General features: G+C 31.5%; 1 protein-coding gene across 5 annotated transcripts; it reads left to right on the forward strand.

The window, feature by feature from the left end:
• Positions 1-8597: 8597 nt before the first annotated feature.
• Positions 8598-19251, forward strand: LOC102607004 (pumilio homolog 5). 5 transcript variants are annotated; one of them, XM_006468029.4, is made up of 11 exons: positions 8615-8764; positions 10232-10264; positions 10362-11046; positions 11128-12575; positions 12676-12817; positions 12915-13022; positions 14193-14405; positions 14526-14636; positions 16279-16473; positions 17827-17998; positions 18849-19251. In XM_006468029.4, the coding sequence occupies exons 3-11, from the start codon at positions 10399-10401 to the stop codon at positions 18869-18871; spliced, it is 3060 nt and encodes a 1019-aa protein (XP_006468092.2). In that variant the 5' UTR covers positions 8615-8764; positions 10232-10264; positions 10362-10398; the 3' UTR covers positions 18872-19251. The 5 variants fall into 5 exon arrangements, with proteins under 5 accessions (XP_024950344.2, XP_006468092.2, XP_006468093.2 ...); XM_025094576.2 differs by lacking the exon at positions 10232-10264 and having other exon boundaries at positions 8598-8619; XM_006468030.3 differs by having other exon boundaries at positions 10232-11046; positions 18820-19251.
• The last annotated feature ends 15 nt before the right edge of the window (positions 19252-19266 follow it).

Raw genomic sequence — 19266 nt, forward strand, 5'->3', positions numbered from 1 at the left:
TGGGTGATCTGTTGGAAAATTACTACAAGTGCCTCGATCTAACATTTGTGAGTAGTGATGATATTTATCCAACTGGTATTAGCAAAAAAAAAAAAAATCAAATACATGCTACTATAAAACCACAATAATTTGACTTAAATCTAGATATGGAATTCTGACCATTTATTTAATTTAATCCAAGAATTGAAATAACTGTTATGTGGCATTAAAACTATATTAAAAATAAAACTCAAAAAATAAAAAGCTAATGTGTCATATTAAAACTTACGGGCTGTGTGTGTGTGTGTTTTTTTTTGTCTTAATAACTTTATTGCCTTAATTGTAATTAGCTAAGTCATTAAGTCCGTTTGTTTTTTCAATTTAATGAAAATTTTCAATCATTAAGTCATTAAACTAATTTTTTTTTTTTGTTTAATCTAAAAGTTCTGAATAATATCATTAAAAAATCACTATCTAATTAATTAATTTTCATTCATACCTAAATAAGTTTAATAATTAGTATCATTACCCATCTCTATAACTTATGATAATATAGTGGTAGATAATTATTGCTTTTATTTTTTTATTTTCTTCAAATTAACATTATTTATCTTTATAATTTTGAATGAATATTTTTCATATAAAACATAATGAACAACAATAAAATTGATTAACATTTACTAATTTAGAATATTAAAGGGTTGTATTCAATTGAGTATGATTGTGTTATGAAAATATTTTATTTTATTTATGTTCTTTGAGATATTATTAATTTTTAATATTTATAATTTGTTACGGACCAGATGTAAAAATATTGGTTTTCAAATTTTTTCGAGTTAAAAAAAAAAACAACTTAATAGTAAATTCCGGTTTATCAAATTTCAGATAAAAAAACAAAAGCCACTTTAATAAAATAAAGAAAAGAGAGAGAGAATACTTATTCTACTTCCTCAAAGATTATATCTTATGATAACAATTTCTAATCTAAATTGGGAATTTAAAGAGACAATTCATCCCCGTTCTCACAAATAGTATTCTTCCCAAAGAAATCAAGACTCCATAATTTTGTTAACAAAATATATCTCAAAGCCAACATATCTCTAATTCAACGTCAGGTAAAGCCCACTGTTCCTCTCCACTTCGGTTCATCTTTGTCATCGATCTCTTCTATTCCTCCATTGCTTTGCCCTTCCCCTCAGCTTCGGCCTCTCCAATCAACAAACAATCAAGTGATCTGACCTTGGGTTAATTGATTATTGTTGCTAACTTTAATTTCAATTATAAAGCATTTCTATTTGCTATTGTTTTAAGTGAATTCCTGTAAAATTGATGAATACTTTCTTTACATTTTACGGTTTCTTGTGGAACTTTTCCTAACATTTCTATCTTTATTTTGCCTTAGGCGCTGGTGAAAGTGAAGTGAAGTGCCGTACTTGCTCAATATTTTTTTTTCTCTTTTTTGCGTGAAGAATAATTTTAATTTCCTTTAAAACTTTCAAGAATGGAAATAGGTAGAATCTCTATAAAATAATACTCGATAAATTAATAATATCTATCATATAATAAATCTTCATGGTGCCGACTTGGGTAATGGGCTAAATTAATAATTTTGATAGAATAATAAATAATACTTTTTTAAAGAAATCTTATATAACTTTGTGGTCTCATTCAAATCATAAATTAATAATTTGTTGAGATTACAAACACAATTGACTATGATACTTTAATTACATAAACTATAACTCTATTGTTACCTGTTTACATAAAATATGACTCTTTTGTTACTTGCTTCTTTTTTTTAAAAAATAAATTTAGTTGGATCTCATCTTTTATTTTTCTTATTGCATCTAGAAGCACTGTTGTTGACTTCTTGAATTATAATAAGAAAGGAAAAATATCCACCATCCACCAATTTTTTTCAATTTTTAAAAAAATACACAATTCTTTTTTTTTTTGTTGGAATCCACCTAAAGTTATATTTTGTTTCACTTTTCCACTTCAGTTTGGAATCCGTTAAGAAAACTAACGGAAACTTTAAAAAATAACTATTTTACCCCCAAAACGAAAATTACAATTTCACCCTAAAAATTGACAAAAAATTATTTTCCCCATCGGTCAATAAAGAAATTAATTCTACAACCACCAAATGCAAGGTTTTTTTTTTTAAATATGTCTGTAATTAGAATGTTAAATTATAACAGTAGTATTAAAAATAGCCTAATCTCGCAAATCATCAATTGAATTTAAGATAAGTGGAGTTTTATTTTTCATTGAGTTATAATCTCTAGTAGTTAATATTTGTTTGTACTTCATTAACGTACCAATAATGATATTCATCATTAAATCTGATTATTTTTTTACATTTTTAGGGTGAAATTGTAATTTTCGTTTTGGGGGGTAAAATGGTCATTTTTTTAAGTTTCCGTTAGTTTTGTTAACGGATTCTAAACGGAAGTGGAAAAGTGAAACAAAATGTAACTTTAATTGAATTCCAGCAAAAAAAAAAGAATTGTGTATTTTTAAAAAAGTTGGAAAAAATGGGTGGACGGTGAATATTTTCCCAATAAGAAATTATGAAGTGTTGTTGATGCTTTGAGTACTTCCTTGAGCGTAGCAGGCTCCAAAGTTACTATATCATCCTCAGGTTCTTCTTCAACGGGATTTTCGTTGATGTGAGCAACGATTTCTTCTGAACTTAAAGCGCTAAACTTACATGCATGTAGGGTGCTCTTTACCATACTCACATAATGCTTTATGCATCTCATCTATCATGCTTGATTTTCCAACACCTTTCAAATGAGAAGTCATTGTAAATGTTCAAGTAATTTAATATGAAATAAAAGAAGAATTAGTGTTTATTTGTATAAAGATTATTTTTAATCAAATTCATTGAACACGTTTAATTAAGTAAATTAACATGAATACTATTTGATTAAGTACATGGATGAGTTCAATTTATTTATTTTTTGGGTTAAATGATTAGTTAAATACATAAAATATAATATGAATTAAATTATTTTTAATCTAATTCATTGAATATATTTAATTAAGTTAATGTAACATGAATATTATCTAGTTAAGTATACACGAAAAATGTACTTATTATTTTGGTTAATTGAATGTATAGTTTAATTCATATTATATATTGATAAAATATATTGAATGTTTAGTTATTAAATGTATATTGATTGAATTATCAAAAATTGTGTAAATTAATAAATTATTATTTATCAATTATTTAAAATCTCTTTTAATTAATAAATTTTATATGACCCCAATTCTATTAACTTATAGAAGTTCTACTTTAGAGAAGTAAAAGTTATTTCTAGTATAATCTTGTCGTGGAAGGAAGCATAACAAGAGTCAAATACTCTCTTTCTTTATTAAGTTTTAATAAGTCACCTCAGCCCTTTTTTTTGTTTTTTATTTATTTATATATTTTTATATAATTTTAATGCCACATAAATATAATCAATTATCTCAGCCCTCGAATTGGACTAAATAAATGACTAGATTTTGATGTTTAGATTTAGTGCATTTCCCATAAGGACACTGCAAAATCATATTTTATGATTATCACCACCTTGAAGAGTGTCTGTTGGAAGTAGTAATAGAGGGCTAAAATTCATTAAGCTTTATTATATTCTATTTCAAATAGACGCAGATCATATTCACGGGCAGGAGTATTTAAGGACAATTTGATAACGCTATAGTTTTTTAAATGATTGTTATTAATGTTGCTATAGAAATAATTAAATATTTAATAAACTTTATTTTTATAAGTATTGTGAGTTTTAGAATCAGTTATATATATTTGGTAAATTTTACTGTTTAATTACTATAAAAACGCCAATAACTGAAATAGACATATTATATATTGAACAAAACTTATTTATACTTATGTAAATATGTATATATAATATTATTTATTATGTGTATATAAATAATATATACATAATAAAATGGTTAATAATAATAATCTCTTTAAATTTAAAGATTTATCCTTTATTGAACTAAAGAAAATTTTGGGGTTTTAAATATATGTGAGATAATATGAAATTGTATTAAGGACCTGTTGGAAATTATTTTTAGAAGATTCAAAAGTAATTTTAAAAAAGTGAAAGTTAATTTTGGTATTTGGAAATTTTTTTTAGAAATCCCTTTTAGCAAAGTCACCCCATCTTATACTAAATTTTGAAAAGTAAGAAATGAGTAATTTTTCAAATTGTAATTTTGAGAATCAATTTTATACTTGTTACAATTTAATATGCATCCTCATATATATTATAAAAATCCAAAATTATCCTTATTAATTAGAAAATAAAGCCTTTAACTTTAAAGAGATTGCTATTATCAAAGTATGAAATAAAATTAATATACATAAAATATTTATTTTAGTTATCAATTATTATATATACATAACAAAATATTTTATATACATGTTAATAAACGTGTCAATAAATATTATACAAGATTTATGTCCAATTTAATTATTTATATTCTTACAGTAGTTTAACGGTAAGATTTATCAAATAAAAACGACTGCTTTTAAAACTCGCAACACTTTTAAATTTTTTTTTTTACCAAACGTTTAATTATTTTTTTTTTACAGATGATTATTTCTATAACACAGCTAACAACAATTATTTTAAAGGCCATAGCATTACTAAACTAGCCCTAAATATAAAACTATTTCTCAAAATCAATATACCTTTTCAAAATCTATCATAGAATAAGGTGATTTTATCAAATGTAATTTTTTTTAAAAAAATTTACCAAGTGCTAGAATTAGCTTGTAACTTTTCAAAATTGGTTTTAAATCTTCTAAAAGTAATCCCAAATTGGCACTTAATGAACTTGCCCATTTCAACTATTTAACTCTCATTTATTTGGTCATGTTGATGATTGAGGTACTGTATCTTTTAAACTATAGTTGCCGTAGAAAAAAATATAACTATAGTATATTTTTTGATAAAATTATTAAAGATATAATAAATTTTCTATAGTATAAGTGAAAAATTATTTCAACATAACTTCTAAGATAGAACAGTTAGTGTTTACCAAACACTTTAGTGTTATAATTTTTAAGTTACAGCTGTTCAACCTCAATTTCAAATGCACTCTTTATTATAAACGGAACTTCAGTTCTCCATTTTACTTATTTAACCAACTTATCTAAAAGAACATTATTCAATAAGAAGCCTCATTTTCAATCTATAATCGTTAACCCTGTGATGAATTTCAGAGCCTGTGGCAGCTCTCTCAATTATTCTTTCATGCTGCGGGAAGTGACTTGATTTCATGATAATACACAAGTCAGTAATAATCGACAATATTCAAACAAAAATGTAAACAATTATTAAGTGCATATTTTTAAATAGTTTTTTTATTTTTATTTTTATTATTATTATTATTAGTCAGTCATTTGGTGCAATTGAAAAAGTTTTGCGGTATTGCATGACTTATTATTCATTGCACTCCCTGCCTAACATTATTATGTACGTGTCCTCCAGTCTTATTAATTTACTAATTATTATTTTTTAGAATCTTTAGAGCTCACTATTGAACCCTCAGCCGTTGACTAAAAGTCCGCAGTCAACTGATCTGACGGTTGAATTTCAGCCACGTAGCGATTTTTTTAATCTTTTCTTTTGTAGATACGGTGCCTCTACTTTATCATGCTGTTAACGTGTATCACCTATAATTATCATGTCACTTTACAAAATTACCCCTCCCCTCGGGACAAACCAAAACAATGTAGAGAAAGTAAAGTTTCTCTGTAAACCTTATCCTTTGTGAGGGTAATATGGTAAATATGGTTTTTAGTATTATTATAGTAATATTGCTTGATTGCGCACTTGTTTATACAACCCCAAAACAATGTAGAGAAAATAGTATTACAAGGCTGTGAAAGTTTAAAGAAACAATGTAGCGTTGAAAATTTTGACACGTGGACCGTACCTCCACTTATAGGCCATCAAAACCTCAAGGGGTTGTTTGGAACTTGGAAAATTGGAATGATAATTGATTGAGACTTTTTCTTTTTATGAGATGAATCATCATAGACTAAAATAGTATTTTATCAATCTCGTCTATTTATTTAAGTTTTAATTTTTTTTTCATTCATTATTTCTTTTAAGGGTAGAAGGTGGACAAAACTCCAAATTAAATCAAATACTCAGTCAAATAAAATTATTTAAAACGACTCGAGTAAACATCTAGAGAGTTTTTATTAAATTTTCCTTATTTTTATTATTTTATTTTAAATATAGAGATGCGTGTATGAAAATTCTTACATAGCAACTAATATTTATTTTATAGATTATAAATACTTTTTAATATATTATTTAGTAGGAATGTATAAAAAGTATGAAATATGAAGGACATATTATAACTATAAGTAGATTATTACTTAAGATGAAATAATTTGAAATTATGTATATAAAATATTATTAACAATTATCAGATAATGAAATTTATGAGTGTTAAATTGTTATGGGTGCAATTAACAACACATTTTTGGTGATAAAATAGTTTTGGTTTCGAGCCCACTAATATAAATAGAAAGGAAATTTGATTTTATTTCATACAATATTATATTTTAAAAATAAAAAAAATTATTGAAATATAAAAAAATATTTTAAAAAGAAAGATACTATAGTTTTTACAAAGAGTTTTTATTCTAGTCTAATTCTAGTTTTTCAAAAATAGTCATATCAAATATCTATTCATTCTAGTGTGTGTGCATATATTTCTTAAGTGAAAACATCCTTCTTTTAACAAAGTAATAATGCCACTGATAGATAAAAAAAATACATATTTTAATATACTAATAAATAAAGAAAATATAATTTTTAATATATTAAAATCTATATTTTTATATATTTTAGCATGCATCCTTACTTTAACAAAGTAAGGTGCCTTCATTAGAAAATGATTGTGCATATATATGTAGTCCTTATGAATATACAAATGTTCGCACATAAAAGACAAGAAAAATATGAATACCAATACACTATTTTTTCTCTTTTAATATATCAGAGTTTATGTTTTTTAGTCTTTTACCTCTATTTATATGAATTTTTCATACAAATGTCCACATATTATTACAACTATATATTCTGTGATGAGGACATACTCATTTTAACTATACAAAGATATTACTTTTAAATAAAAATACACAATTTTTAATGTATTAAATTATATATATTTTTTTATATTTTAGATAGAAGAAATATATATATATATATACACACACATACATGCATGCATGCATGCAAACATACAATAACCTTTCATAGTTTCATTCTGAAACATTTAGCCGAAAAGGGAAAAGCAAAAATATTCCAAACACAGCCTTAAAAGTTAATAGTTACAAAACTGAATTGACATCATCAATTATGTGTCGGACTCCTCTTTCTTTGAAGAACCCAACAAACACGTGTACAAGCTTGACGTGTACTAAAGCTTCCTATATAGACAAAAGTACCAGCATCCTTTTCCGAAATTACAAAATAACTCCTGGGTATATTCTCCAATTAACCTTCAGGTCCCTGAGTATTTATGAAATCACAAATAAAGATGTAATAAATATTAAGAAATAAGGAAGTACAAATAAATTTTTCTGTTAAAATTCTAAATAAAATAAAACGTTTTATGTTTGCTCATTATTTTCATTTTTTAAATTTCATGTTGGTAATTGAGTTTGTCAGTTTTCTTATATGTTAAAATAATAATTTACTCTTGTAATTTTTATACCAAAATAACAATTATGATTATTATAAATACAAATTGAAATAAAAGAAATTTTAAATTAGGAGACTGCTTTTATTGGACTTATTGAAGGTCTAGTTGTTGAGTGACATACTAGTATACATATATATACCAATTTGTAAGTGATCCCTTTGTATTGGATCTTGGGCTTAGAAGTGATGAGCCACCAATACCTCACAACAGTGGCAAAATTATAGTTCATTGTCATATTTTTTAAACCATTAAAAGTTTAGAGTAACAAATCTAGTTTTACAATTTTTGTAGTGCTACCTACTCAAAATTCAAATAAACTTTTTTTCTTGTCTAAGTATAAGTAAATACTTTTTAGAATACAACAAAATATGACATAATTTTATGAATAAAAATAAGTCAACATGATGTAATTAATCAAATAATTAGTGGTGTCATAAATAAATTTTATGGTTAAAAATTGTGATTTGATATAGATAATATTAATGAACCAACAACGCATTGAATTAAATTGATATTTTGATCATCTAAGACCAACCCAAATCATCTATGTTCGTATTGTATTTGTGTCTGACTGCAAATGCCGACGATTTCAAATTTTCAAAAACACCCATTAATCGAACACAATGTTCGTGGTAGCGATTAATATGAAAATAAGTAGAAACTCCCTCCACTCTTTATCATTTTAACAAAAATCAGAGACCCGAATGTTATTGACCACATAACTAATTACCTATTGGGATTCTGTCATTTCCAGGTTAATTAAATAAACTTGTAATATTTTTCTTATTTAATTAATTTAATACAAAAAAGAAAATTACAGGAAAGGAGGTCGAAAACTTGAACCCGGGGCTACACTCTAATGGACTAATATCATTTATTTATTTTGATATATTTGTAAGCGAGACATTTGTTTCTCTATAGCAACATAACTTGATTTTAGTTCCTAGTATTTCGAGAAGTCTTCAGAGAGTTTTTGTCTCCAACAGAATTGGGATTCTCTGTGCCTCTGTTTCTGTTTCAAATATCTAGGTTTCGTCAGGTTTTGTTTCACTGACCCCCCACTCTGTTTGTTTGTTTATTTGTGTACCCATCTAAATGTATTTGTGTATGTATATGTTATTTATTTATATTTATTTTGATTTATGCTTCTGATATGAGTGTTCGTGAAAGCTGATTGTTGTTTGTAGCAAAAGTTTGTGGCTTTGAGATTAGTGGGCTCTGTTTAATCTTTGTTGGTTTCAGGTTTGGGAATTCTGTTAAGGGGTCTTGCTTAGTATTAAGAAAAAGAAAATGATTTTTGTGATGGTGGGCTTCAGCTTGGTGTAGAAATGATAAATTTTTCTGGGTTCTTGTGATTTTCAGTGGATTTTTAGTTGTGTATATTGGACATTGATGTGAGAGAACTTGAATGTCATTAGTTGTAAAAGAAATTTTTTGCTAAACGTTGGGTGGAGTAATATGTGGAGTGTTTTTATGTTATGAGCATCGGGGATATTGAATTGTGGCTTGGAATGGGGATTGAGTTTGTTGAAACGACTATTTTGACTGCCTTGGTTTTGTTGTTGCGAGGCTGACGATTCTTTGGACGGGAATAGTGTAAAAAATGAATATGGCTGATAATATGTGTTTGTAATTAATGGAGGTGAATTGACTTATATGCTTGCTTTCCCTTAAAATCATGAGTCAGTGAGTGAAGTCATGTAGATGAAGCGCCTTAAGCCTACTGACTTGGAAGTTGCAACTAGCTAGATGGCTAGATGGCATTTTGGCTGGCATGTCCAGCATATGTTGTTTGTTAGATCAGTGACATATATATATGGTTTGCCATATGTCCTGAATGGATAAGTGTGTGTTTGTCTTATTCATGACATTTTTTACTAATTTAGTTTATCAGAAACTTTGAGAGGACTTGATAAGCAGTTTGAGTTATGGTTCAATGATAGGATTGGTGGTGGTTAAAACATTTATGCAATAAGATCTCAATACTTTTTGGAGAATGGAAATGCAGATTCGTTTTATATGCATGGTTGCAATATTTTCTTTATGAACCTGTATGTCAATTTTTATTCCATTTCCATGAGTTACTAGGTAATGGATGTGAATAATCAAATGATTTAGACTATTATGCATCTTTCATATTGTTGACTGGGCTTAATTGATACTGAACTAGTTTCCATTTTGAATCATATGAGGAGACTTATCATTATGTGTGAGTATGATTAAAAAGACAAAGTTCCATTTTAGTAATTTTATCCATTCTTATGAGCCACAATTCACATTTGAAAGTCATATAAAATATGACTTTTACATGGATGGATTATTGATTTTTTATCATCACTGCACACATGATATTTCCTTTTATTCGTTGATGTTCTATCAGTCTCATATCTGTAGCAGCATTTCCCGTCAGAATATATTGGTTTTCCTGGAAACCACTTGTTTAAGTATTAATACTGATTAGCTAATTGTGCTATTATATTGTCATCCATCCTACCGCATGATGCAGGTTGTGTGCAGGCTCTTTTGATCGTTGTGAATGGTGATTTCGGCTTGTAGTTTGACTTTAAATTGATGAATGCTTGTATCAGCCTGGCTTAGTTTTATTGCTGGAATTAATGTAAATGCCCTTGGTTCAGGAAAAGAAAAGAGGTTTCTCGTTGTTCTGTACATAAAATGGCAACTGAGAGCCCTATGATAATGGTAGAAGGTGGTGGTGCTAGAAACTGGCATTCTTCCAAGGATTCTGCAGTTTTTGGTCCTAGATTTGAAAATATGGGAGCTGAGGAGTTGGGTTTGCTTCTGAAAGGGCAAAGATTCCGTGGAGACCAGACAGACATGATTCCTAGTCGAAGTGGTAGTGCCCCACCGAGTATGGAGGGGTCAATTGCAGCTATTGGGAACCTTCTAGCTAAACATAACTCTAGTACGAATGCAAGCTTGGAAAGTTTAAGCAATGCTCTTGGAAATTATGAATCTGAGGAGCAGTTACGTTCACATCCAGCCTATTTTGCGTATTACTGCTCTAATGTGAACTTGAACCCAAGACTTCCTCCACCTCTTATGTCACGTGAGAATCGGCGGTTGGTACGTCATATGGGTTCCTCTGGCAGCAATTGGAGGTCGACTTCTGTAGACGATGCTGGCAATGGAACGTTGCATTTGTCTCGAAGTTCCCTTTCTACCCATGAGGAGGAGCCAGAGGAGGATAGGTCCCCAAGACAAGCTTCTGACAATTTGTCAGAAATCAGTTCTGCCTTTTTTCCAGGACAGAAATCAACTTCTTTGGTTGGGCGGCATAAAAGTTTGGTTGATTTAATACAGGTAATTTGATTACGTATTGTCTATCTTTTTATTTTGGTTGCTTGATGTTTAGCATTAAGCTTTTGTTTGCTTAATTTGTAGGAAGATTTCCCTCGTACCCCTTCTCCTGTATTTAACCAGTCTCGTTCCTCAAGTCATGCGACAGAAGAGCTAATTGATCTCGACGTCCACGCTATTTCATTGGATGTTTCTTCTATGAATATTTCAGAAGCACCAGAAGCAAATGGCTCTGCTGATGTTCATGTGGATCCATGTGTTATGGATCCACAAGATATTGCATTGATATCCAATAACGGTCCAGCAGCAGTGTCTTTTTCTAGCTCACCATGCCCTGATGGGACAGAGACCTCACGCAACCCACGAATTGATGATACAAACTCTAAAAATGCTGGATTGGAGGATGTTGCATCAGTTAGTGCTGCTTCTCAGTTAGATGTCTCCCGAGCAGAGTCTAGAATGAGAAAGAAACAAGAAGAGCAGAAATATCAAGGAAGAATTATGATGCAACAGTATCCATCTGCACAACAAGGTTTCCAGTATCAGGTTCAGGGAGTTCAGGGCCAAGCTGTTTCACTGGGAATGAATAATGCACATAATGGTATGGATAAAAACTCCTATGGTCATGGTAAATTCTCTTCTTTTGAGGCGCAGCCATCAATGAATTCACCTGGTCTCACTCCCCCCTTGTATGCATCAGCTGGTACATATATGCCATCCGGAAATCCGTTTTACCCTAGTTTTCAGCCTTCTGGTCCTGGTGTATATCCTTCACAATACAATGTGGGTGGATATGCTCTGAACTCTGCCCATTTCCCGCCATTTGTGGCTGGATATCCATCTCAAGGTCCAGTTCCTATGCCGTTTGATGCTACTTCAGGCTCAAGCTTTAATATTCGAACTACTAGTGTTTCAACAGGGGAGGGCATACCGCATATTGGTAGTACCCAACATCAAAAGTTTTATGGACATCAAGGACTAATGCTACAATCTCCTTTTGTGGATCCTCTTCATATGCAATACTTTCAACATCCTTTTGGAGATGCATACAATGCTTCAGTTCAGCATCGGTTGGCATCAAGTGGTGTTAATGGAGCTCTGGCAGACCCTTCCTCAAAGAAAGAGCCAATTGTTGCTGCTTATATGGGTGATCAAAATCTTCAGTCTTCATTAAATGGGGGTCCAAGCATATCAAATCCAAGAAAAGTAGGAATGCCTGTTGGTGGTTACTATGGAGGTCTCCCAGGCATGGGTGTTATGGGTCAATTCCCAACTTCACCTATTGCCAGTCCAGTGCTTCCATCATCGCCTGTTGGTTCCACAAGTCAACTAGGTCTGCGACATGAAATGAGGCTTCCTCAGGGTTTGAATAGGAATACAGGAATATACTCTGGATGGCAAGGGCAGAGAACATTTGAGGGGCAGAGAACATTTGAGGACTCTAAAAAACATTCATTTCTTGAAGAATTGAAATCCAGCAATGCCCAAAAGTTTGAGCTGTCTGACATAGCAGGGCGTATAGTTGAATTCAGGTAGGTTTTATAACGAGTTTGTTTTGCCTGCATCTGTACAATGTGATTAAAGTGCCGTCGTTGATGTGAAGGCTAATATTCCAAGCATTTTTTACTTCAGTGTTGATCAACATGGGAGTCGATTTATTCAGCAGAAGTTAGAACATTGCAGTGCTGAAGAAAAGGTTTCTGTTTTCAAAGAAGTTCTTCCACATGCTTCAAAATTAATGACTGATGTTTTTGGGAATTATGTTATTCAAAAGGTATACTTTCTAATTCTTCTAAACAGATTATCTTGCTTAACTTGTGAACTCCGATGGTGGCATGTTAGTGATTGTTGGATTTCAATTTTAATTGCAGTTCTTTGAACATGGAAGTCCTGATCAGAGGAAGGAGCTAGCAGAAAAACTTGTTGGGCAGGTCTTGCCTCTGAGTTTGCAGATGTACGGTTGTCGTGTGATACAGAAGGTATACTAGGTTTCTTACGATAAATAGTTTTATTTAGTGGTACATTAACGTCCTCTGGTGCACCTATTTCCTAGCGATTTTAGATCTATAGCAGTCTTATATCAGAGAAGATGGTACTAACCATCTCATTATTAGCCAGTTTGGTACTGGCTTCATTGTTGGAGAACTTCAAGCCTTATGTTTTAGGCCTGCAGGTGTTAAATGATTAGAAGCCTTTGAAGCAAGTTTGAACTTTCAGTTGTATGTTCCCCAGAAGGTTAGCCAATCAATAGACCACTCGTACATCTAGTCTTTAGGAATGGGCTAGAATCTCTCCTAACCTCAACCGTTTGCCTATCAAAAAGTAAGAGGATCTTTGGAGAAGCTAGATATGAAGATCTCGATTTTTGTGGGATAAGACTTATTATAATGTTGTATGTTTTATTTTTCTAAATAGTACACAAATTTAAACCAAACCACTCCCCGACCTTGGTACTTGTGAGATTTGGATCCCTGATCTCTTGTAATACCCAAGAAGTTTTACCAGTTGAGCCATTGAGCACCCACAGATAAGACTCGTTTCTTGCCTCACTTAGGGCATTGGTTTCAGTTCAAGAATATTTCTGGTTCTCCTTTATATATACAAAAACTGGGAAGCCTTTGTTAGACTGTTTTATTATTAAGTTTTATTTCTTCTAGTTCTGATTCTATTTTTGTGGGATTCTGGTCCTTTCTTGTATTCTTCTTCTCATAAATAGATTTCTGGTTCGCATAAAGATTACTTATTTCATTAATGGGAATCATTTGTCTCAGATTTGTTCAAATTTCTGAAAGTATTGAAAAATACTTTATGGCAATTCAATTGTTTTTTATGGCTTTTTGTCTAGGGTTTTTGAAGTTATATGCGATAAAGATGCTGATTTTTAGTTATTCTTTGTGTTTATATTGTTCCTTTAGTTTTTCTTGTTCATATTCTTCTTCATAATGTATGTTTAATGGAATTTTTTCTTTTGCTCTAGAATACTTGTTTGTTTTTCACTTTTACGTCGTTTGGGGCTTTGGGGGGTAGGGTTGCATTAAGTCACTATATGCTTAATGAATCCCAACAATAACCATGTATTATTTCATATCAAGTTTTAATACCATCTCTTTTATGAGTCTTGATCATTTTGCCTTGGATGTTTGTTCTAGGCCCTTGAAGTGATTGAGCTTCATCAGAAATCACAACTGGTCCTTGAGCTTGATGGCCATGTTATGAGATGTGTCCGTGATCAAAATGGAAATCATGTGATACAGAAGTGTATAGAATGTGTTCCTGCAGAGAAAATTGAGTTTATTATTTCTGCTTTTCGCGGTCAAGTTGCCACTCTTTCTACTCATCCGTATGGTTGTCGTGTCATTCAGGTAATACATCTCAATGTTTTTGGTCTGAATCCTTCAGTTTTGTTTCTGAGCGTAGGAAAGATTAAGATACTAGTATGTTGGCCGTTTTAGCCGCACAATAATGCATCTGGTTTTCAATAGAGAGTTCTGGAGCATTGTTCAGATGAGCAACAAGGTCAATGCATAGTGGACGAAATCTTGGAATCTGCTTTTGCTCTGGCTCAGGACCAGTATGGCAACTATGTCACCCAGGTTGGTATTGTGTGGTTAGTGGTTTTTGCTTAATTCTTTTAATATGGGCTTATGATGTTAATTGTTTATAAATACTCAATAGTTATCTTATTTTAAAAAAATGATGTTAATTGTTTATTTACTCTGAAAATTAAAAATAAGTATCAAAACTGTGGCATCAGCTGTTACTTACAGAGCTTACAAACTATCTTTCAGAGTATTGTATTTTGTTTTGATTCTTGTTCCTACATATAAATAGTTTGTCATTACAAACCTGAACCACCTTTGACCTAGTTGATCGGCAAGCTCATCTGTATGGATTGGACCTGTGGATTTTCTTTGTTATTAGCAAAAAGATTTATGGTGTAGAAGATCCTTCATCAGTCAATTCGTGGGTCTGTGATAAAACTGTTTCCATCGTTAGCTTGTATAAAAGATCAACTTCTAGATAGTGAAAATCAATGATGTATAGTTGTATACTGTCTCAAAACTGACTGAAAGGTAAACTAAATTACAAAATTATCCCAGGATCCCTTCCTAAAAGAAATGAGTGAAGAAGAATTTTTGAATCCTCGAGCTCCTTAGAAATAGGGGTTGACGAGGAAGCTTGTAATTGAAATTGAACTTTATCCCTCGAAAAATTGACATTTTTCACAATAGTCTGAAAAAGTCCTTCTATCTTGTTCCTGCCGAATCATCCAGGAAATTGCTAAAACTGTGCATTTCCATAGTACTTTACACCCCTACCAAAAGCTTGGAGGTCTTCGGAATGCATAAGCTGTATGAGATTTGAATGACCCGCATTATTTTAGGCGATTGGATTAGTTTTAACCATAGGACAAGGATCATTCAAAGTCTAAAACAACTGCATCATAATAGAAAACTAAAGTTTACTATGATTGCTATACATAATTTTTCCTCTATGAAATGGGACACCTTAGAGAAGATCTTGGGCCAAATGAAAGAACAAAACTGCATAGAAGAAACGAAGCATGTTGACTTTTCCTGAGAAACAAATTATTGCAGGATGCCAAAGATGTCTTCCTGTCTTTAGAAACCCATTTTCCCAGTTCTCAGTGGATGTTAGGTGAGGATTTCTGGATTATTATTGTGGTTTTAGCCATTTGCCTAATGGAAGGAAAACAATCCAGGATCTTTTGAAAAATCTGAAACTGATGCTTCCTTTATTATTGTAGATCTTAAATTGGTGGTCTTATTTGTGTCTCTAACCTGGCAAAGCAACTTTTAGATATATTCGTTAGTCTCACCTTCATATCTTGTGGGTGTTCGATTGTCATCAACCTTTAGAAAGATGTCTTTATGGGGTCTTTTGCCCCGCTTTGTTAATGTGGATTGATAATTTTAAGCCTTTTCTAAAGGACATAGTTTAATGGCTCTTATTCCTATGTCATCCTTAAATTATGTTGTTTCCTATCAACAAAAAGAAAGATAAAAGAATGGTGGACTTGGCCGCATGAATAATTGGCTTGGCTGTGTATGCTTTCAAGTTGAGTACTCCATAGAGGGTTTTGTTTTCGGTTTCAGGTAGTCAAGTTGAGTACTCCATAGACTAAATTTCATCAACATTTTTCTGTTTCTGCGTGGTATTTCCAATATCTTGTGGAACTGACTCTGATATCAAGTTGACTTGTTGTACTTGCAGCATGTTCTGGAGAGGGGAAAGTCTTATGAACGAACCCAAATTTTAAGCAAGTTGGCTGGGAAAATTGTACAGATGAGTCAGCATAAATATGCATCAAATGTAATTGAGAAATGTTTGGAGTATGGTGATACTGCTGAACGGGAGCTCCTGATTGAAGAGATTCTTGGGCAATCTGAAGAAAATGACAATTTGTTGGTGAGTAAAAGCAAAAACTTAAATTTCGTGCTCTACTGCTAATACTTTAATGCCTGAACTTTTTTGCATTATGTTTGGTTAGATCAACCAAGAGCTGGTGCTATTGGTTTTGGTTGAATCTAGACATATGTCTAATATCGGTACAGACTTAAGATGCAAAACTAGTTTGCCTTGGATTAATGAACTATATTGGCTCACCCTTAATTGTTCTTTTGGCTTTTGATCTATTATCTAAATGTGGACAACTTTACTTTGCACAACAATGGGAGTCTGACTTTAATTGAGCTATAATTTTATTTTTATCAGTACTATAAGAGCAGACTTGCTGGATCAATGCTTATATGCCTAACATCCTGGACAGAGCATTAAATCTCTGTCAGTTGGCAGTACTTTCGAAGTAAATCTCATATATTCCACTCAACACAACTCAGTCCGGCCATGTTTCTTTTTTCCAATCTTATTTTTATTTCAGTTATACCGCTGCCCTGCTAGAGAAGTAATACCAAATGTTTGTTCTGTTCAAAACTTAACGAGGTATTGATTGATGTATAACTCACAAATAGGATTAGGAACTAGTTCGGGTATTATTAATTTGCTTAGAAACAAATGATAATTTGGTATTCTAATTTTTCAGATTTATTTTCATTTCATTGTTCCTCTTTGGTCTGGATGAGGCTTTATCACATGATAATGTTCCGCTTATTTTTAATTCTGTTCGGAACTAGACAGTTGCTTTTACAAGGGCATTGTATGTTGTTTGCCTTGTAGTATATCTTGGGTTTTTGCATATGATTTTTTTTTTTTAAATTTTCTAATTTTTATCTTGTATTGAATGGTGTCCTCCTAGTTTCTGTTTTAGAATATGCAAGTTTCATACTTAAAATTGCATGTAACCAAAAATGCTGGCTGGATCAAGCTCATGCTTTCCCTTCCCTTGCTGCGCTGATTCTAATTATTAACCAACCACCAAGTTCAGCACGTAATTATGGCAAATAAATATCGTTTTTTCACCAATCATAATCTCAGATCTTCATGGTATGCTGATTTGTGCAGCTTTTCCTAAGCTTAGAAAATACGAGAATAATGGGATGTAATATCATTTTGTTGTTAATTTAGTAAAATAATTCTCCTTCTTAAGCTTCTCTTTCTTTCTTTTCTTTTTATATTTTTCATGAACTTCTTGTGAACTAGTTGTAGCATCTGATGTCATGTTGACTAGAAGTGTCAATATCTTAATAGGATTGTCATTAGCTTATTTTAGCTTATTTTAAATGGAATTTCTCAGTGTAGACAGTATTTCAATTTTTATCTGGGTTTTGCTGACTCTTTTCTCTTCCAATTTCTATACCCTAGGTAATGATGAAGGACCAATATGCAAATTATGTGGTTCAGAAGATTCTGGAAAAATGCAATGAGAAACTGCGAGAAACATTAATCAGTCGTATCAGAGTTCATTGTGATGCCTTGAAGAAATATACCTATGGTAAACACATAGTTGCTCGGTTTGAGCAACTTTATGGTGAAGGTGCGTAAATTCTCTTTTTGATTTCATGAAGGTGTGTATATTTTGTTTGATAGGGTATTTATGTTTTTGCATTTAGGCACAGATCACATATGACTGAAAGACTTTAATTTCTTTGTGAGAAAGTTCTAGATTATCTTCTAAACAACAAATACCGTTAAGTACCAGTTATAATAAAGTTTTTTCTTCACACAGTTACCATTATTATCACCTTTCATTCCTGTGAAAGCAACCCATTACGCCCTAGGATTTGGTTTTGCCCGAAGCATCGGACCAATGATTACCCATGACTTCCGGGTACCACTAGTGCCACATCATTTCTGTTATGTTCATTCTATTACCACTGTTCATCATCAAATCAACAAATATGTTGCACAATATGAAGCTCTTTCTTCATAGTACCGTCAACATCACCGTCTTTCTGATATACAATATCACTCCCACGTATGTGCTTGTTAAATCCCAGCTAAATGTAGCATCCACTGCATCTATATCCATTTCAACATATTAAGCGGTTGCGTGATATTTAAGATTTTTCTTTGTATAACTATCAGCTCCAACATATTACCATTTATACGATAGTCCAGGACACCATTTTCACATGCATTCTTTGATCAGTATGTGAACATGGGATCGACGATAGGCGATCGCATTCCTTGTTCCAACATTAACACCCAAGGTTTGGGGTTTAGGATCTTCTGTTGGTATCGCACTGTATTATTGTTGCTTACACTTTATTGCAATATATACGACTTCTAGAAATGCTCCATTATGCATTCCAAGTGCTATTGATACGCTAATTGCTTGAATCGAATTCACTGTAGAATGCTGATGTCCGATCACTGACATGCAGAAAGCCAACCCTCGGAAGCGTAGAATGGAAAGTGGAACTTTGTTCGAATTTCCGGCAAACTCGCGTGTAGACAAAAGCATACACAATACAAGCAGAATTGCTGGGGGCTCAAAAGCGTGAGATGAGCAAAGCCTCGTATCATTCTTTTGCAAAACCATGCCGCTCGGGTGGCTGATCATAATAGTTGCCAGTTTGATAGTAGTAAGTAAATAGATGCAAATAACATATATATATATATATATATATATATATATAATCTATGAATTATCTTCATACTCTTGTGTTTATGTAAACCTGTCTATAGAAATAATTAATGGTGATTGGTCTGATAGTAAGTGTGCTTGGATTTTTGCTTTGCAAAATTGTTGGGTCTATAAAGAAGGTAGCAGTTTTATTTGCTTCATTGATATTGTGTTTT

Source organism: Citrus sinensis, chromosome 7, assembly GCF_022201045.2.
Source record: "Citrus sinensis cultivar Valencia sweet orange chromosome 7, DVS_A1.0, whole genome shotgun sequence".
Taxonomy (NCBI): Eukaryota; Viridiplantae; Streptophyta; class Magnoliopsida; order Sapindales; family Rutaceae; genus Citrus; species Citrus sinensis.